Source organism: Schistocerca americana, chromosome 6 (genome assembly GCF_021461395.2).
Source record: "Schistocerca americana isolate TAMUIC-IGC-003095 chromosome 6, iqSchAmer2.1, whole genome shotgun sequence".
In the NCBI taxonomy this organism is placed as follows: Eukaryota; Metazoa; Arthropoda; class Insecta; order Orthoptera; family Acrididae; genus Schistocerca; species Schistocerca americana.
The window spans coordinates 253,506,500-253,528,785 of NC_060124.1; the positions used below are offsets into that span (position 1 = coordinate 253,506,500).

At 44.3% G+C, this 22,286-nt stretch overlaps 1 protein-coding gene across 1 annotated transcript in view; it reads right to left on the reverse strand.

The window, feature by feature from the left end:
- LOC124619574 (glutamate dehydrogenase, mitochondrial) overlaps positions 1-22,014 on the reverse strand; it is a 158,736-nt gene extending 136,722 nt beyond the window's left edge. Inside the window, exon 1 of the mRNA XM_047146065.1 lies at positions 21,422-22,014. Within this exon, the coding sequence (XP_047002021.1) occupies positions 21,422-21,854 (433 nt within the window). The 5' untranslated portion in view covers positions 21,855-22,014. The remainder of the gene's footprint in view (positions 1-21,421) is intronic.
- Positions 22,015-22,286: the final 272 nt, after the last annotated feature.

The following is a 22,286-nucleotide window of genomic DNA, read 5'->3' on the forward strand; positions in this document are numbered from 1 at the left end:
TCATATGACTGCATTGTCAACGAGTCATTGCTGGATCAGTCAACTCATACAATCACCCGGTTAACATTTGGAATGGATATGAAATGGAACATAACTAACGAGGAGGTATTGAATAGAAGTGGGGAGAAGAGTTTGTGGCACAACTTGACAAGAAGGGACCGGTTGGTAGGACATGTTCTGAGGCATCAAGGGATCACCAATTTAGCATTGGAGGGCAGCGTGGAGGGTAAAAATCGTAGAGGGAGACTAAGAGATGAATAAACTAAGCAGATTCAGAAGGATGTAGGTTGCAGTAAGTACTGGGAGATGATTAAGCTTGCACAGGATAGAGTAGCATGGAGAGCTGCATCAAACCAGTCTCAGGACTAAAGAAAACAACAACAATAATGAAATGGAACGGTCATATAGACTCAGCCCTGGGTAAAGCAGGTAGCAGACTTCGGTTTATTGCTAGAATACTAGGGAAATGCTCTCAGTCTACAAAGGAGATTGGTAACAAATCTCTCACGTGACTCATACCGGAATACTGAAGTGTGTAGGACTCGTGCCAAATAGGACTAACGTGGGATACTGAACGTATACAGAGAAGGGCAGCACCAATAGTCACAGGTTTCCAGAATGAGATTTTCACTCTGCAGCGCAGTGTGCGCTGATATGAAACTTCCTGGGAGATTAAAACTGTGTGCCGGACCGAGACTCGAACTCGGGACCTTACGAGACGAGGTACTGGCAGAAGTAAAGCTGTCAGGACGGTGCGTGAATCGTGCTTGGGTAGCTCAGATGGTAGAGCACTTGCCCGCGAAAGACAAAGGTTCCGAGTTCGAGTCTCGATCCGGCACACAGTTTTCATCTGCCAGGAAGTTTCAGTCACAGGTTTGTTTGAACCGTGGGAAACTGTAACAGATGTTGAAACAATTGAACTGACAGACTCTTGAAGACACACGTAAACTACCCTGTCAAATTTTACTTACCAAGTTTCAAGAATCGGCTTCAAATGAAGACATTAGGAATATACTACAACTCCTTACGTATCGCTCTCACGGGGATAGTGAGGATAAGATTAGATTAACTGCAGCGCAAAGAGAGGCATTTGAACATCACTCTTCTCATCAGTGCGTGAGAAGAACGGATAAAACCCCTAATAACTGGTAGAGGGGCGTACCCTGTGTCGTGCACTTCACAGTGGTTTGCAGAGCTCCGATGTAGACGAGAATCTGAATACTCATGTGGCGTCTGAAGAAGAACAGAATAGGGAGGTGCCCACTGGGTCACTGACTTTGCTCATCTTTCTCACAGATATGATACAATGGGGTGACCAAAGTAATGGAATAGCAATATGCACATATGCCGCAGGCGGTAGCATTGCGAACACAATGATTAAAAGGGCAGTGCATTGACAGAGCTGTCATTTGTACTCAGGTGATTAATGTGAAAAGTTTTCTGACTTTATTATGGCCGCACTACGGGAATGAACAGACTTTGAACACTGAATGGTAGGTACAGCTAGACATATGGGACTTTCCATTTCGTTAGTCTTTGGGGAAATCAATATTCCGAGAGCCACAGTGACAAAAGTGTGCCGAGAATACCAAATTACAGGCGTTTTTCTCACCACAGACAACGCACTGGCCGACTGCCTTCACTACAATCTAGAGCAGCTATGTTCACGTAGAGTTGTCAGTGTCAACAGACAAGCAGCACTGTGTGAAACAACCGCATGAATCAATGTGAGACGTACGACGCACGAATCCTTTAGGACAGTGCAGCGAAATTTGGCGTTAATGGGCTATGGCAACAGACGTGGGTGACTTTGCTAAGAGCACATCGCCTGCAGCATCTCACGTGGGTTCGTGACCACATCGGTTGACCTTACACGACTGGAAAACGATGTCCACGCCAGATGGTTCCAGTTGGTAAAATCTGATGGTAGGGTTGGAGCGTGGCGCACACCCCACGAAGCCATGGACCTAAGTTGTCAACAAGGCACTGTAGAAGCTGGTAGTGGCTCCATAATAGTGTGGGCTGTGTTTACACGGAAGGGACTGGAAACTCTGGTCTGACTTAATCGATCATTGACTGGAAATGGTAAAGTTCGGCTACTTGGAGACCATTCATGGATTTTACGTTTTCAATCGTGTTAGTGTAAAAGGCGCTAGTGGCCAAATGTATTCCACAATGGTGGACTGTGTCAATACAGCGTAACATGGAAGGACGTGCAGATGAATTAGCGAAACACCCACAGTCTAGTTTCGACCGGACCAAGGGATCAGTACCGAGGATGACGGCCTGATACACTCGCCAAAAAGTACCACTTAGGATACATAGCAAACTAAGGGTCCGGCAACAGCACGCAGCCAGGTAAGACACGTAGGAAGGCCAAGAAAGTTTTCTGTCACGCAGTAGCCCCAGTAATTTCGAAGTTTCAGCGAACAGAGGAGCAGCAGGCCTAAGTTTTAAAACTGATGGAAGAAACCTACTAAGCCGCCGGAAATTTATACAAACGGTTTTGTCAGTGGAAAAGCAAAGGCCATTGTTGATGCTCCTCCAGTAAAGACGATCGAGACACCACTGAAGACGCCACTCAAGGAGGCAAGTCCATGGAGAACAAACAGATCGCATAGTTATCGACGAAAAGGGAGCCGGAGAAGCTACGCGGGAGACACGCCATAACAGGGTTAAACAGCTACAGTAAACAGTATGATGCTCAGAACAGAGCCATTAGTCACCCCGTTCTCCTGGATAAAGGTGTCAGACATTGTGTTTATGTATTGGCAACAACAAACTAATAACATCAAACGACACCGCAATGACATAAACACAACGGAAACTTAATTCTTAAGTCACAAACTAATTTCCGTTCTTCTAGAACAGTCACGACCGATAAATGTACACTTCAAGCACAGACATCCAAATAAAACCAATACACCACAACACGCGGACCATACACCATCAGAGGACACCACCAACTGCAACAAGACTACATCTACAAACAACACTCACAAACTAAACCTCCGCGTCGTCATGACGTCACACAACACCCTTACGTCAAGGGTCAAAGCCGACGGGTGGGATCGGACGCCTCTGTTGACCCATGACGTCATAGGCGCCATATTGGAGACGTTGAGAATGGTTCGTTTCCGCCATAATGGTGACGTCATGGATCAAAGCAGACGCGTGGAATCTGACGTTTCTGTAATCCCCTGGTGTAGGCTGTCTTCTTTTAATCGAGCCATAATAAGGAACTGTTGTGAAACCAACATTTGTTTAGCGATATATACATGCGTGAATCCCAGTAAGTTGCACTGGACTGTATTCGCATTGAATAACGTGCACTGTATTTACGATACAAAGCTGAATGTACCGTCAAACGTTTATGCCATCACAATTTCTTATCGATTATACCTCGCCACAAGAATCACCACAACCATCACCATCACTTACCCTTTCCGAAGAAACATGATTCGATGCATCGATATAAGTGTTTCGTAGATTACAGGGAAAAGAAGGACGACCTTAGCGGTTTATGCGGTCGATAGTAAAGAAAGCAGCTGATCCTCGTAATATGCTTTTATCTGTTTGTAGCCCCAGAAAACGGACAAATTAACACTACAAAACGTTCTTCCGCCTCAGTCTTCACCCTTTAAGCACTGACTACCCGTAATACCCAAACAGTTATATGGTCTCTCATTACACGAGTTTTGAGCAGAGTTTCAAAAAATTACTATCAATAGGTGTATACTGATTTTCCGTAGTATTCAACCGCTTATCACATTTCGAAAAAAGCAGCGAACAGTGGACGGATTAACTTTTCTTCTATTTGCCTGTTCAATATTTTAATCCTATGTCTCTTGAAACTGACGGAGTCAAAATTTCTCAATCTTTGTTCGATTTCTACGTTTGTTACTGCAAAAAAGAAACCGAAAATCGGTTATTTCAGAAAACGGTTATTTTGAGAGGTTTAACAGTCAGGTTCAACTGGTGTGGGCAGAAACAGATACAACCGATAACCGGTTGTTTCAGCGATAACCGCGATCCCTATATGGTTATCAACAGCCCGGTAAAACAATGAATGTAGATTTCTACAAAATGCCTGATAACTGCTTCTTACTAGGCGAGTATTTATCCCCTCGAAGTACGTACTACAGTCGTCCAAAGGGCACCACAATCGGAAACTCAACAGGCTCCCCTTGATAAGCCGCGGTTGTAAAGCACAAACACGAAATAATTATGGAAGACTGGAACTATCAGTGGAAGACGAGGGTCAGTTTGAGTTTCAGAGGAAATTAGTTAATACAAGAGGTAATATATATTATAAGACAGATTGCAGAAAGGGAAACCCACATTTCTAGAACTAACTCCTCTTCTTCTGGTTTCAAGGTGTCGTTACGTCATTCTGCATTGCGCTATGTTAGTGGTAGATCCGTACCCAGAGACTGGAAAGAATCACAAGTCGCACTAATACCCAAGGCAGGAGATAGGAGTAATCCGCTGAATTACAGACCCGTATCACCCACGTCGATTTGCGGTAGGATTTTGAAACATATACTGTACTCGTACATAATGAATCACCTCGCAGAAAACGATTTATTGACATATAGCCATCACGGATTCAGATAATACCTATCTTGTGAAACACAACTAGCTCTTTATTCTCACGAAGTAGTCAGTGCTGCCAACAAGGGGTGTCAAATTGATTCCATATTTTTAGTTTTACAGAAAGCTTTTGACACCACTCCTCCCAAGCGACTTCTAACTGAACTGAATGTCTATGGAATTCGTCTCTGTGTGTTCGGATTCGTGATTTCCTGTCAAAGAGGTCACAGTTCGTGATAGCTGACGGAAACTCATTGAGTAAAACAGAAGCAGTATCTGGCGTTCCCCAAGGAAGCTTTTGCTGTTCCTGTTATATAAATGATTTAGCAGACAATCCGAGCAGCCCTTTCAGACTTTTTGCAGACGATGCTTTAATTATCTTGTAAAGTCATCAGATGATCAAAACCAGTTACAAAATTATTTAGATAAGACGTCTGTATGGTACAAAAAGTGGCAGTTCACCCTAAATCATGAAGTGCGAAGTCATCCACAAGAGCACTAAAAAGAATGCGCTAAATTTCTATTACACTATAAATGACAAATCTAAAGGCTGTTAACTAGATACTTCGAGATTGGAGCGATTACATAGGTAATGCTGTGTAGAAAGCACACCCAAGAGCACGATTTATTGACAACAAACTAAACATCAAACGACACCGCAATGACATAAACACAACGGGAACTTAATTCTTAAGTCACAAACTAATTTCCGTTCTTCTAGAACAGTCACGACCGATGATGATACAAGAATTGGGGTGGCAGTCATTAAAACAAGGGAGTTTTTCACTTGTTGTTGCCAATACATAAACACAATGTCTGACACCTTTATCCAGGAGAACGGGGTGACTAATGGCTCCGTTCTGAGCATCATACTGTTTACTGTAGCTGTTTAACCCTGTTATGGCGTGTCTCCCGCGTAGCTTCTCCGGCTCCCTTTTCGTCGATAACTATGCGATGTGTTTGTTCTCCATGGACTTGCCTCCTTAAGTGGCGTCTTCAGTGGTGTCTCGATCGTCTTTACTGGTCGATAGCTTGTAAGCTGCTCAGGGAGTCAGAACAGAGAAGAAACGACTCACCAGAACAGGAACGGATGTACTGAAGTGCACGAGATATGGCCACAAGCTCTGCAGTGAATACACTGCAGCCAGCGCGCAAGGAATGCTGTTCAATATGGCCTCTGATGACATAGGCGAAGCCAACATTACCATCTGCCATTGAGCCGTTGTGGAACTTCACAGCCCCGGAACACGTCAAGAATCGAGAGGAAGTGAGAGAGCGGTGGGAGTTAGCGGAGTCCTTAGGCCCATGCAAAAGGTCCAGACAAAGCTTCGGCCAAAGTGTACCCCATGGACGTGTATGTGAATGGATCTCACAAGTAGAGGTGGTAAAGGGAAGGACTCCAGTTCAAAAAACAACCATGAGCCCTAACTTGGGCCGCCGATGCGGGGGATGAACTGCCAAGGATGGGAAAAGGAGACGGTAATTCGGATGCTCAGGAGAACTACGAATGTGTGCAACATAACTGGTGAGCAGTTGCGCACGTCGCATGCGCAATGGAGGGACACCGGCCTCCACCAGGACACTGGTCAGCGGACTATCTAGAAGCTCCCGTCACTAGGTGAACGCTACAATGCTGCACTGGGTCGAGGAAACGCGATGCTGAGGGCGTCGCCAAACTGTAAACCAGACTCCCATAGTCAAGGCGGGACTGAAAAGGGCTCTGTAGAGCTGCAGCAGCGTAGAGCGATCTGCACTCCAGTCGGTGTTGCTCAGGCAGTGGAGAGCATTGAGGTGTTGCCAGCACCCTCGCTTAAGCTGACGAAGGTGAGGCAGCCATGTCAATCGTGCATCTGAAACCAGTCCTAAGAATCTATACGTCCTTACTACAGTGAGTGGAGTTCAGGTTCCAGACGAACGGTACGAAGAAGTGCATGACACATGACTTCACGGCTGAAAACTGGAAGCCGTCGGTTAGAGCCCATGACTGCGTCTTGTGAATGGCTCCCTGTAGGCGCCGCTCAGCAACACCAGTACTGGAGGGGCAATACAAAATCCAGAAGTCATCCGCATACAGAGAAGGGGAGACCAACGGCCCTACAGCTGCTGCTAGGCTGTTGATGGCCACTAAAAATCGAGAGACACTCAATGTGGAAACCTGCAGAACGCCATTCTCCTGAATATGGGGAACTACAGGAGGCACCGACTTGGACACAGAAAGTATGGAGCGACAGGAAGTTTTGGATAAAAATCGAGAGCGAGCCCCAGAGACCCCACACACAGAATGTGGGAAGGATATGATAACGCCAGATCATGTTATACACTTTACGTAAGTCAAAAAAGACGGCAACCAGATGTTGGCGTCTGGAAAAGGCTGTTTGGATGGCAGATTCAAGGAACACAAGATTATCAGTGGTAGAGCGACCTGGCAGAAGCCGCCCTGGCACAGAGCCAGTAGGCCACGTGACCCCAGGACCCAACCCAACTGCCGACACACCGTACGTTCCAGCAGCCTACAAAGAACGTTGGTGAGGCTGATGGGCCGATAGCTATCCATATCAAGCGGGTTTTTACCGGGTTTTAGTACTGGAATGATGGTACTATCGCACCAAATCCGGTTGAAGATGACGAGGAGATGTCGCCTGTAGTCAGACGAGAGATGTTTAACCATCTGACTGTGGATCCGATCTGTCCCAGGAGCTGTGTCAGGGCAAGGTGGGGAGTAGTTCTCCAACGCAGAGGCTCGAGCACAGTGCTCAGCAATCGTGTTTGCGTCGGTAGAGAGCACGTCATTGATGTTAACGCCAGGGACACCTGTTGGAGTCTCGTATCCAAAAATGTGTCTGATCTTCGTCCAGACTTGAGATGGTGAAGTATGGCACCCAATGGTCGACACTTACCTCTCCCAACAATCCTGTTTCCGTGTTCTATAAGCTAGCGAACGCGGGCATGGAGCAGCTTAAAGGTTATTAGGGGCGCTAGGGAAGGGTGCCACTTATGTCGCTGTAGAGCTCGCCGACGCACCTTAATGGCTTCAGCAACTTCCAGCGACCACCAAGGGACTGCCTTACGCCTCTGACACCCTAAAGAGCGAGGGATCGCTTTTTCTGCTGCAGAAACAATTGTTGCAGTCACCTGCTCAACCATCACGTTGATGTTACCGTGTGGGGGAGATTCAACGGTGACAGCAGAGGTGAAAGTTTCCCAGTGCGCCTTTTTTAAAGCCCATCTGGGCAGGCGCGTCCGTGGGCCTGACGCTGGTGCAGTGACAGGAAGATGGGGAAGTGGTCACTACCACACAGGTCGTCATGTGCTCTCCAGTGGATAGATGGGCGAAGACCTCGGCTGCAAATTGATATATCAATGGCCGAGTAACTGCCATGAGCCACACTGAAGTGTGTGGCGGCCCCAGTATTTAAGAGGCAGAGGCCGAACTGAGACAGTAAAGTTTCGACATCTCTGCCTCGGTCAGAAAGCATGGTACCATCCCACAAGGGGTTACGGTCATTAAAATCTCCCAAATGTAGCAAAGGTTTAGGGAGTTGATCAATCAGTACAGCTAATACATCCAGGGGTACTGCACCATCAGTAGGAAGACATACATTGCAGACAGTTTCGTCCCTACCCTTACCGCAACAGCTTCAGGATGGTTTCAAGGGGCACATGTTCACTACAGACTGAGTTTAGGACATAAACGCAAACTCCACCTGACACTATTATATCGCTACAGTTCCTGTAATATCCCTTATACCTGCAGAGGGCAGGGGTCCACATTGCTGGGAATCAGGTTTCCTGGAGGGCAATGCAGATAGCAGGTGTAAAGCTTAACAGTTGCCGTAGCTCAGGCAGGTGGTGGAAAAAACCACTGTAATTCCACTGTAGGATGACATCATGAGGATGGGAAGGCATGGAACATTCAATGAGGCAATTTACGCCTCAGGGTCACCTGCTGCCACCGACTATTTTCCTGAGCAGTCTATATCCATTTTGTCTGAGGGTCTGGCGAGATCTAGGTCCTTAATGGACGCCAAAATCTCCACCCCTTCCTCAGATGGACAGCTTGTAGGCAGCGATGGTGTGGGTGCCACCGCAATTTCCTTGGTCTTCTGGGTTTTCTGTTTGGATTTCTCTCGCTGCTCCTTGGGTTTCCCTGGCTGGGAGGACTTCACCGGCTCAGTCTCCGGGATTGAGGATGAGCATGAAGCCCTATGACCAGCTGCTTTTCGGCTCTTCAGCCACTGGGGGGGTGTCACCTTTCCCACTAGCAGAAACCTGGGATGGGAGAGACCCAAGGGACCCCTTCGCAGCGAGGGAAGCCGAAGAAGACTTGCACTTCTCCGGCTTAGAAGTGGGGACAGACATCCCCAATGGTTAGGGGGTTGTTGGTCCAGAAGTAGGTGATGCAGGAGCAACAGGGAGGGAAATGCCCCACTATCTAGGGGGCGGGTGTAGTTTTCCGGCTCTGAGAGGTGACTTGGGATGGCAGAGCTGATGGTGCCAAAGCTGTTGTAGCAGTGGTGTAAGATGTCATACGCACAGGATGCAGGCGTTCAAATTTTCTCTTAGCCTCAGTGTAAGTCAGTCAGTCCAGGGTATTTTACTCCACGATTTTCCTTTATTTCTGGAGAATCCTGCAATCTGGCGAGCAAGGTGAATGGTGCTCTCTGCAGTTGACACAGATGGGAGGTGGGGCACATGGAGTATTGGGAAGTGATGGGTGTCCACAATCTTGGCATGTGACACTGGAAGTACAGTGGGAAGACATATGGCCGAACTACCAGCACTTAAAGCACCGCATCAGGCGAGGTATATAGGGCTTTACGTCACAGTGGTAGACCATCACCTTGACCTCGGGCAATCTATCAGTCTCAAAGGCGAAGATCAAGGCACTGGTGGCAACCTGATTATCCCTCGGACCCTGGTGGACATGCCGAACGAGCTGTACATTCGCCGTTCTAAATTGGCACGCAGCTCATCGTCGGACTGCAAAAGAAGGTCCCTGTGAAATATGATACCCTGTACCATATTTTAGTCTTATGGGGCGTGATGTTTACAGAAACATACCCCAATTTGTCACAAGCGAGTAACTCCCGTGACGGGGCAGAGGATGTTGATCAAGACTGACCCAGATCTCATTCTGGACAAGCCCTCCACCTCCCTGAACTTTTACTCTAAATGCAACAAAAAACTGAGGCTTCATCATAATGAAAGATTCCCCATCAGCTCTCTAACGCACAAGGTAACGCACCGAATAAGGTCAGCTGTCGTCCTTAGCCCGACATTCCTCCCATGGTGTGGCCAGGGAGGGGAACGATTTGGGGTCGTACTTCTGTGCGTTGAATTGTGATCGCTTAGAGACTGCTGGTGTTTCACAACCAGCAAAAGATGATGAACTACACTTCATCACGTGTCATCCACCCTGATGCCACCCACTCCAACCAGGCGCAGAAAACGACACTGTAGAGTGGATGGAGGGAAACGCACCCAGGAAGGTGTCCTCGCACAAGAGACGGAGGATGAGCGGGACTGCAATGCCTTGACGAGAAAGTGGGCTAAGGATCTCAATGCACAATGGACACAATGCACCATGTAAGGCACCCTTTCTCAACTGGCTTGGGAAAATTTTGAAAAATGGAGGTCACACCCTACAGCGGACCATCAGATTGAGACCGAAAGGTGTGAGACTCCTTTTAGTCGTCTCTTACAACAGGCAGGAATACCTCGGGCCTATTCTAACCCAGGGCCTGCAGGGCGAGGCTACCTGGAGACTAAGGCATACATCTATGGTTTATTCCTGTTAAGACGTGATGTTTATTTGTTTTCCTTGTACAGGGCATTACGTAAATTAGATTTATCTACGCCTTATTAAGTGTATTGTTTATTCTTCTGTACATCGTGTGCATTAAGACTTTTATGCATGAAAAAGTCCGCCAAAAACTTCGCACTGTGCTTAACAACTGCATCACAGCACGTCGTGAAAAGCTTTCAGTAGCAAACTGATCCTGTTAGCGGCGGGAGTCCTTTATGCCACGATAGTAAAATATAAATTTCAGTTTGTTCACGTAGCTATTTTTACAGCAGCAGTGTCTGATGCGGCGGAGACATTGCTGGTGCAGTGTATATATCGCTGATCGAATCGGTAAAACGAAAATCAGCTTACAGGAGTATGGGTACAAACCACAGATCGCAAATCTCGTAGAAAGCAGAAATGCGTGTGTCCGATTCTAAGTATACCATTGTTATACTATCGACGCGAAATCAGGGCACAAACAAACCTGGGCAAGTGATAACTGTACTTGTTGATGACATCATTTAAAGCATCCTGAATCCGATCCTTGTTCGCTATCTGTTAGTTTGCCTACGTTGGATATCGTAAGCTAAGGCGAAGCAAAACGCAATGTTTTTCACTTGCCCTTTCTGAAACTTCGGTTTACTCTGATTTTTTTCCACGCATTTGTCCCCTCCCTCACTGGAACTACCGCTATGGGCTCGGCTGCTTTTTGCGCGTTCGAAAATATGGGTCTGCTTGCAATCTTCATTTGGAACCATTTAAAAGATATGGGTTGGAACTTAGGCGATTACCGTACAAAATGTACTTTTCACGGTCGTTACCAATTATCTCGATAATTCCTGTTAAGTACACACAAAGTGTATACTAATAAGAAACTGACAATAACGCTAACGTTCAGAAGTTACGTGTGGTTTCAAGTACCTTGTTTACTATGTACAGATTTTCATTCCTTGAACGAGAAAGCGACAAATTGTGTCCCACGTTAATGGGGCTGAAAATGTCCAAGGACGCGCCGAAATGCGATAGTCAGTCATCATGCACATTGTACTCATTTAGGTAAATTAAGCAAACACTTCACCACAGGAATGAAGAAAGTGAAGCAGAGAATGGGAATATGTATATATGTAGTACCTGAGAGTGGTCCTACATTATGTAAGCTGAGCGAGGATTGCTATTACTGGAAAATTTCTACTGCTGACCCTATATTCTGCGAATGGCGACTGATTACACCGGAAAGTGACATGGTTTCACAGAAACACAGTGCAGAAAGAATAGGCTTTAACGTCCCGTCGACGAAGAGGTAAGTACAGAGGGAGCAAAGACTGACTTGAAAATGAAGTCGGCCGTGTCTAATTCAAAGGAATTATCTCAGAGTTCAGTTGAAGTCATTTATGGGAAACCAAGAAAAACCCAAATCTGGATGGCGGTTTGGAGTTTCCAACCGCCGTCATTCCGAATGAGATTTCTGTGCCTGAACTACTTTGTCGCCTCGCACTGTCAGACAAGTCTTAGTGTTTGGGACCAAGGAAAGCTTTGAAGGGTTTGTTGAGCGTTCCAAGCTATAGCAGATGCAATAAAGGCAACAAACTTTATTTAATATGAGGTGCAAAGCACATCGGGCTAATTACGGCGTTGTAAACAAGATTTTTATGCTTATTTCCTGAGCGACTGACAGAAGACCGTCTCCGAAGGTATTATGCAACATCACACAATGAGGAAATAGAGAACTGTTGTGGAAGACGTGCGGCTACGCAACAGACGCGATCAGAAAAAAATTCCTTTCTGCAGGAGAAGCGGCCAACTAACCCTGCGGAACGGAGCTGGTGTCTGAGTTAAAAATAGATTCCGCAGCTCTTTGACTGAAGGAATTTGGGTGTGACTAACGCTACCCGTAAAAGTGTACTTAGCGGTGTCGACGGATTTTTCGTTGCATACTGCTATTGGCAATGCTTTGCGCGATTAGCGACAGGGACTCAATATGAAAAATCTTTAGTCAGATGTGAATAGCCAATGAGATTCTCGATCATACCTTCCTTTGTTTCGTAAATAAAGTTGCCTTACATTTTGTTTCACTCGTAGCAATTTAAGCAGTGTTCTTAGGCTCCTACATAACTACAAACTCTGAAATAATCACACACTCATATTCGGAAAAAACGGCCTAATATTCGGCCAATCAAGACTATTTTTCAATGCTACTCGCTGGACTCTCAGCAATTTACGCTGTACTACTAGGTTCCCAGATTCACCACAACCTCGGAAATCTTGACGTATTTGAAAAACAGCCAAATATTTGGCGTAACCAAAATTGTAAGATTTAGCGATTCTCATTGGCTATCTAATACTGTTACCTGGTTGACTAGGTGTAACCATAACGAATTGCCAATAACAGCATTCACCGAAAATCTGTCGACACTATTAAATATACTGTAGCCATACAGCTGCGTGAAGACATCTACGATGTAATTTATTAAGTCGCAAGGAATTGTTCTGTGAAAGACCAATGCAGATGTGGCCTAGATGGAAAGCATTTCTGTCTTGGATCATATTCAGTAAGGTACAGTACGCTACTGCTCGCAAGTGAGATATCAGACCGTCACCAAATACGCACTGTGTATTACTGACTGTTGGTCCGATACGCCTGTGTGCTTTTCCACATCCGTCTAAGACAAAGCAGAGGTGGTTCCGCCAGCATCTTAGAAGCACAATTCCTACACAAAATACATGGTGCAGCACGCAAAACCGGCCCGTAAAGTCAACACATGAACTAATAACTGACGCTCCTCTTCTGTCAAGTTTGAATAAAACTCTACCAGGATTCCCAAATACACGTGACTTCACTGTCGTCTGTAAGAATACGGGCCCCAGAACACGTATGGCACATCAAACACCAATCTTGTCGCCAAGCAAGGGTAGTTCGTGGATCGCATGTGGATTTTCTGTCTACCAATATCTGTTGTTTTGGATTTACGTACCCAGACACGGGGAACCACGCCTCGTCACTGGTTATGAGCCTTAGTGGGTCCAAGACATCACTTGCAACATTTTCTCAACAGCCACGAATATAAATGCACTCTCTCCTGCAGGTCAGGGTTTTTCGTTCTTGCGCAACACTCATCTGGTACGTTTTTAACTACAGCCTCCTTAAAACAAGTCTAACTCCTCTCACTCGCGTGAACCTTTGGACGATCTCCTGGTTGACTTGCGAGGGCTTCTTGTTATCTTCTGCACTTGCCTCTTCAGGTGTCAAGACAGGTGATGGTCTGTTCCTGGGAGCATTTTGAACCGATCCTGTACGCCGCTGCTTTTCAATCAATTTTTTCGCTGGCACAGAACGTCCTGGAAATTTCTTCCGAAACAAATTGTTTGTTTTCACGAAAGACGCAGTGCGGTTGAACGCTTCAACAATGGCAACGCGCTCGGGTAAGGAATAAGGAATACGGCATACCCAACTGGTTTCGACAAGTTTCAATGGCTGCGGCTGCGTTACACAACGAAGTTTCGCGCAGCGTCAGTACATCAGCGGAAATGGTTAGTTCGTGCGCTTTGCGTACGACGCGTCGGTTTTACGTGCCGCACCCTGGACGAACAAGGCTATAGGTAAGTAGGTGGCGTACACGCCTAAATCATATAGGCGACGATTTAGCGACAGAGAGAGCCTTGCAAGAGAAGGTGATTCGAAATTCGTAGAAAAGAATTGAGTGTAGGTCAGCAGGTAAGTGGGTAAATACCATACTACAAGCTGAAAGGTCTGGGGTTCGATCGCCCGTCAGCATTATCTGTCATTCATTGTTTCTTTCACCTCTGGCAAAAATGCTACGTTGAATCGGGGTTTGGAGTCCATCTTCAACTGCAGAGTCGCCCTATAAGTGGCTGAATAAGTCGGGTCAACAGTCAGAGCAGGCAAGCGCTAATCACCATCCGATGCACTGCGGTGATCGGGATTAGTTGGACTGAGCCAGAAAATTAGTGGACGGTGCATCGCTGTGGGGCTTTAGTTGGCGCCATCCCTTTACAGTACTGTTAAGTGCAGATGACCACGTGCCAGGGCAAAGCCTATTGCGCTGGACAGACATCAAGTCAACCGGCAACAGTGCCACATAGCCTCACAGACGGTTCACAGTTTAGCGACGCTAATGCGAGGGTGATTTGATAAGTCTGCTAAATTTCCGCGAAAGAATGGAACATTTTTGTTGCGCCTTGATGGCTGGTAAGCTTGATTATTGGTAAAGTATTTACACAATATTCATTGCTGACAGCCGACTGAAATGGTCAGTGTGACAAAGTGGAAAAAGTTGAGTTTCATGCTGTTATTAAACATTTTCATTGGAAGAGTTGGACTGTCGCACAAACAGCAACAGAATTGAATGAATATTTGTTTTGTAAGTAAAAAACGCCTTCTCTTGCTGCATTATTTTATTCTCCCAGATGCGTTTCGCCTTCTTTCACTTTAAGACACCATCAGTGGGATATTTCTTCACGTTTTTTAGTTGGCATTGGTGTTTCCTCTCATTCGCTCACATGTAAGTCGCACTACCGCTCTATTTAGGAAACAAACACGTTTTAGTGTTTCGAACATTTTTCTTCCCACTTTCATTTTGTTTGCCCTTGTCGTCGTCGTCGTCGTCTTCAGTCCTGAGACTGGTTTGATGCAGCTCTCCATGATACTCTATCCTGTGCAAGCTTCTTCATTCCCAGTACTTACTGCAACCTACATCCTTCTGAATCTGCTTAGTTATTCATCTCTTGGTCTCCCTCTACGATTTTTACCCTCCACACTGCCCTCCAATGCTAAATTTGTGATCCACTGATGCCTCAGAACATGTCCTACCAACCGGTCCCTTCTTCTTGTCAAGTTGTGCCACAAACTCCTCTTCTCCCGAATCCTATTCAATACCTCCTCATTAGTTATGTGATCTACCCATCTAATCTTCAGCATTCTTCTGTAGCACCACATTTCGAAAGCTTCTATTCTCTTCTTGTCCAAACTATTTATAGTCCACGTTTCACTTCCATACATGGCTACACTCCATACAAATACTTTCAGAAACGACTTCCTGACACTTAAATCCTTCCTTGCCATTGCTAATCTACATTTTATATCCTCTCTACTTCGACCATCATCAGTTATTTTGCTCCCCAAATAGCAAAACTCCTTTACTACTTTAAGTATCTCATTTCCTAATCTAATTCCCTCAGCATCAACCGACTTAATTCGACTACATTCCATTATCCTCGTTTTGCTTTTGTTGATGTTCATTTTATATCATCCTTTCAAGACACTGTCCATTTCGTTCAACTGCTCCTCCAAGTCCTTTGCTGACTGACAGAATTACAATGTCATCGGCGAACCTCAACGTTTTTATTTCTTCTCCATGGACTTCAACACCTACTCCGAATTTTTCTTTTGTTTCTTTTACTGCTTGCTCAATATACAGATTGAATAACATCGGGGACAGGCTACAACCCTGTCTCACTCCCTTCCCAACCGCTGCTTCCCTTTCATGCCCCCCAACTCTTGTCGTTGTGATGCACTATTAGTCTTCCGTCACTACCCTAGACATAACTCTAATACAGACCTAACTACTTTGAGTTCACTGTGCACCTCATCCTGTTTGGTTTGTTTTAGTACACGTACATCGTACTATGTGCGAAGTGGATGCCGCGATTGCTCACTGCCGGCCAAAAACGCATACCGCACATTTCAGCGCAACGTCTGGCGATGTTTCATACCAATCCGCAAAAATTGTTGCGCCGATTTGTGACTGTTGAAACCTGGATGGCTCATTACACACCAGAGTCAAAACGGCAGTCAAAGCAATGGACAAAGGCTGGTGGTAGTGCACCGAAGAAGGCATGGACCATTTTGTCCGCTGGTAAGGTGATGGCCACTTTTTTGGTGGTCCCAACGAATAATCCTCAGACTACTCGAAGTCAGTCAGAATCATAACCGGACCCTATTCTGCTCCATTGTTGGACCGTTTGAAACTTTCATTAGCCTAAAAAAGATCAAGGTTGACACGGAAAAAGTGCTCTTTCACCAGGATAATACACCATCCCACACATCAGCGACAACAATGGCGAAAGGGCACGAACTGGGCTTTGAACTGGTTCCTCATCCACCCTATGCAGCAGACTTAGCCCAAAGTGACTTCTTCCTGGTCCCAAACTCGACACTTTGCTTGCTGGAAGAAATTTGCTTGCAATGAAGGGATAGTTGCAGTCAACGAGTACTTTGCAGAGTTTGACAAAACATTTTTCTGATAGGATGAAAAAGCTGGAAGATCACTGGACCAAGCATATATCACTGAAAGGAAACTATGTGGAGAAGTAACGTGAGCGTGAGTTGTTTACGAAACAAATATTTTTTCTCGCTTTTTGTCTGACTTACCAAACCACGCTCGTACACCCTCCACTCGGGGGCCAGGGACTGTTCTCAGTACAGTGACGCTGATGTAGGCTGCTTGCAACCAAGCCACTTCCCTAACCACGAACGCACCTGCTCCAAGCATTACTGTACGCCTTTGCACAACTGGCGTGAACAAGACGAGCTGTTTGTTACGGTACTAAGTGTTTAACGCAATCTGGCTGAGCTAGCGGTGCTCCAGTGCGCGCAACAGACAGAACAGACAAGCACAGAAGAATCCTCATTATTATTGCAACTTAAATTTATTTGAGCCTGTTTACTGTAGCGACGCCCCCTCTACATTTTGTACCCCTTCACTTTTCCCTCAGTTACGAAACTGATGATTCCTGGATGCCGATCCTATTTTTAACTCCACTTCAGACACAGCTCTCTTTTTTCAGTGAACAAATATACAACACAGGAAACTTCTACTACAATGACAGCCAATTGTATTGGTCTGCTCAGATTACAGGAAAATGCGGAAAAAAATACACGAAAAGAAGTTCAGGTGGAAGTTAAGAATGTAACCATAGATGTGATGAACAACATTACCTGTTGCAAATTGTAAGTAGAGCAGCAGACTGTATCCATTACATTCTGGTTCTGTACTTATGACCACAGATCATTGGTTTCCTAACACTGACTCAATTTTTTAGTATTAATTCAATTTATGTATTTCCCTGTGATGGGGTAAATCACAGCCTTCCATTACTTTACGTTCCTTGTCCGGTGATGCTACTTCCACGTACCTCGTCGAAGGACCTCTGGCAGTACTGTCCGAAAATTACTGGTTAAAATATGGTAAAGGTTCAGGCCTGAAGACGCGCTCAGATAGACTAATAGCTACGGCAACTGCTCGCAGTAAGCATCTATGACGACATATCCACAATTTTTTGGATTTTGGAGAGGTCAGAGCGGTGTCATACGAACAGGACGAGTCGTAAATTTTAGTCAGTTGGCTATTAGGTGGGCAAACAAATACACTGTACGACGCGACTTAACGCCACAGACCACCTGGAGTTCTGCACACGCATGGAGTTGCTGCAAGTAGGGAGTTGCACGCAGTCTGTTCCGGAGGAGCAAATGAGACTGCTATCTCGAGCGTCTACGCCACGCCCTGCAAACTGCAGCTCGGTGCAGTTTACACAACGCTTTCTCAGATACATATCCCAAGAAATTCTAGGCCTCACTATGATTTAAACCGCCACACCATCGTACGTGTACTCCTAAACCCGTGGAACGTAATAAATTCATATGTTCGTTGATACCTACATCGGAATATTTTTATATTCTGACGATGGCAATAGGCGAAACCGGTAATAGTGACCTGTACAATTTATGTGATCATGACGGATCTTTACAAATAAAGTACCGTAACACGATCATGAATTTATTTCCAGACAAAGTCTTCAGCTCATGAATTCACTAGGTGTAACATTCTTCATTTCCATATTATAGAGTCCACAAGCAACAGCAAAATTTAAGGTACCTCGTGCCAGTATCAGTGTACTTTCATCTATTCCATTTGCATACCAATTATAATCCCCACAGGCAATCTATTCCTTCTTCTCCCCTTGCTCTCATTTTTAATCCCCGAGTTTTCCCGTTACTCCTTCGCATAGGGTATGTTTCGTACACATAACGGGCTTGTCGTCGACAGGGCGGTAAAGTCTTCGATCTGTTCATACTGGTGCCTTACAACCAATCTCTTTAAATTCCGCGCATCGTTGAGACTAATTATTGATGAGTTATTTCCAAAAGCAGCAACTTCTTCAGCAACAGGTAAATGAAATAAATGGTTAACTGCCAACATTACAAAGTGCTCCGAGAGACCGAGATATTTCTTACGAAAAGACTATCCTAATCCGGTGTTCCTAAATTGCCAGGTACAAACATGTACTCGGGACGGTATTGCTAGCGGCAAAAATAATTAGGTGACAAATTACAATACATAATACACATCATAAAACAAGAAACTGAAAAATAGCATGAAAGTATAGTAACATATTAATCAAAGACGGGCGCAGGTTAATGCAAAATATTCAGAAACTAGAAAACTTTGTGAACGACTTTCAGGTATTGCAGCTACAAGATTCAACAAAATTTACCCAAAACAGGTGAAGCGTTCACAATGATATAACATTCCAGAACAAATCATGAAGTAAGGAATACAGTACAAAAATTAAGCGGTCAGGAAGCCTTCATAAGGTGCAAGTCTGTTCCAAAGTCATGCGTACACAGCATACAAACAATTAACTATAAATAAAGCTTTTTAAAGAATATTTGAAACAGACACGTTATGCACCCTACAAAGATATGGAAAATACTCTTACTGTAAAGCAGAGGCCAGTTACCTTCCTCTCACCATTCTACACACAAAAGAATCAAAGAAACTTACCAGCTCGAACAACCTTTGTAACAGAATTTGGTTTCCTAAGTAGCAAAAGTACAGTACTGGCCATAACACAGCTTACAAAAGTAGTATTTTAAGCTCTTCACAGGGATGAATTGCCTTGCAGACCTACCCAAGGCTCCTGACTATACAATGCAACTAAACAAGCTATTGAAGCACTAGGTATAAGAAGTGGCTAACTAGTAATTCAAGTCATATCTGGAAAGCAGGGAGCAAAAGATAGAGACAGCTGAACACTTAGTGAAAAACTATCAGGCTCAAAACATTGACTTAAGTATCCATCAGGGTAATGCATTAAGAGCAATGCTGTTCTTAATACACATCTACGGCTATCGAATGAAAATAAGACAAAATATTCTCTTTGCTGAAGACAGCAAGATATTAGTTACTGACAAAATGACAGTACTCATACCTAAGAAATCAAATGAACCCCGAACCCCTCAAGTATGTACAAAACTGGGCAGTAGTAATAAATGTAAAGAAAGCAAATAGCTTCAGTGTCAAGACAAAGAGCGAAAACAACTTTGTTACAATATAAATAACATAAATGATAACTATACACTCTGTAGTATGTAACGTTCTTAGGGGTAAATATTGGTTGTCAAAGAGAATCACGAGCATTTTATCCCATTAGCACCCTGTCACCAGCCTGTAATAGCCAGTCTCATGGCGACATAGCTATTGCTACGTACTCTCAATCCTTAGCTATGCAGTTTTTTACTAGGGACTAAATGCACCTGGCATGGACACAATTTTGTAACTACATGAACGGACCACAAGAATAATAACTGAAATTAGTACTCACACCCACTGTAACAAAATATTTAAGAAATTGGACACCCTTACTCCAACACGAGATCCTCTCTCTATTGCACACATCAATAAAAACTAATAAGTATGTCACAAATAGATAAGAGCCCATTTGGGCAAAAAAATATTCAGACTGTGTTGTAATGGAGGTTATAGTTTCACCGTAATTTGCCCTAGGAGATGAAAGTGATGACTGAAATATAGTTATTTAAAAACCAATCCAAATGCGCCTTTTAAATAATGTGTACTACATAATTTAAGATTACTTAACAGTAAGTGTTAGAGAGAAAAATGAAAATTAGAGCACGTCTATCACAATATACATTCATACTGTAACACTTTTCACAGGGAAAGCAATCACACAACATCTTTAGTCTGTAACACTAATGTTCCACATCTTCCTGAACTTGGCACGAGAGGATGCTGGCTCAGTTTCCTTGACTAATTGGAGGGCAGAGAGATGTGACAGAGGTGTGGTAGCCTGATCATGGTATTGAAGTCATCTGCAAACGTATGTGTTATATGTAGACAATGAATTGTGTGTAATTATTTCCAATCTTAAAAAACTAAGTTATTCTATGTATGTGTATACATATGAGCACTGTACAACAGGCACAAACTCAATGTAATAAAACATGTGTGTAGAAACCAGGTTCAAATTTGTGACGATGGAGCCTCATGCATTATAAGGCCATCCTGAGTTACATTTTCCTAAATTATCTCTGGCAAATACTAATATGGTTTCCCAAATGGAGCCACGAGAGATCTCTAGTGGAAAAAATATAAAAGCAACGGCATACACTGGGAAGGAAACACATGGGGAAAAAAAAAAAATTGAATCCTCGGCTGCACGGTGGGGTAGGTACAGTACTGGAACTAGCATTGTCTTTGCTGCTGTCTGACTATGAAAAGATAAACAAAATCCATAACCTTTAAAAATGCTTGGAAACGTACAAAGTTTTCTTGAACATCCGAAAACAGAAAGGCCATTATAGAAGACAAATATTCAGAGGAACATCCCGTTGCCATATAAAATATGGGACAAAATGCACTTGCCAAAAGAAAATTGTATCGTCTACGACATTGTCAACGTGTGGTATGACATCTGTAGCGTGTTGATCACGAGGATAAAACGACAGTGATCCGAAAAAACACGTGTACTTTTAAGGTGGCTACAAAACCATCACTGAAGCTCATATACATCAAGCGGTTGTTGGGGGCCTAAGAGCAGCATTGGGTGGTATAATCAAAGCTACTCGTAATACGACAACATAGAAGTGGATTACACTAGAAAGCATCACAGAAGTTGATCGAAGCTATTAACAATAGCGCCACCAACGAAATCCAGTGATACAAAGCAGTTTTAAGCAAACAGAAATAAGAAAATCCTATCTAAAAATTACAATTTACTTACCTCCTTTACAAGGGGTCCTGTGAGTGCTGTGCTGTGCTCGGTAACCGGTGATCATTTCATAATCTCCACTGTCTCTTTTGATAGGGAAAGAAACTTCTATTATGTGATCACAGCCTTGCATTAACATCAAAATACCTTTTACTTTCTTTTTCCTGTCTTCGACAGACAGCCTTCTTTCCTTCATATCCTCAATTAATTTGTCCTCCGCTACCTGACACGCTCTGTGAAAGAAGTACTCAACCATATCGAAAAATCGTGGATTTTCTGCGGTAGGCACATCCTTTAAACGCTCAGGAATTTGATGATCTGAATATGATCTTGAATTCCGTAACTGAAATGCCGCAGGACACACTTTCAGAAGAGCACCAACATCGAACTGTGTGCTCTGCTTCAGAGCCCCGACTGTTCTTGAAACAGCTTTAAGATGGAACATTGTTTACAGTTTATTTTCAGTTGAACGACAACAACATACAAATCACCAAACTTCTTTCCCGGCTTCTATAACCACCCGCACAGCACCCGCTACACAACACGACAACAACCCACTCCACCTCTTCCTGCGGAATGATACAGCCCAGCTGGTGCCCAAGACTGCTCAGACTGGCACCTCAAAGATAATAGTATTGCAGAGATCACTTCTTGTTGAATATTATATCTGTGACTGAACAGTACTCGCACGTCAAGATTGTTCAAGGAGGCTATCCAACGAATGTGAGTTGGTTCAGACTTCCAATAAAATTTAGTAATATTGAAGATAATTTCTAATCAGGACACCATATGCGAAAACTTAAATCACACGACGAAAGCTGATAACATAAATATAGAAGAGAAGGGTATTTTCAAGCAGTTTTATATTGAAGCAGAA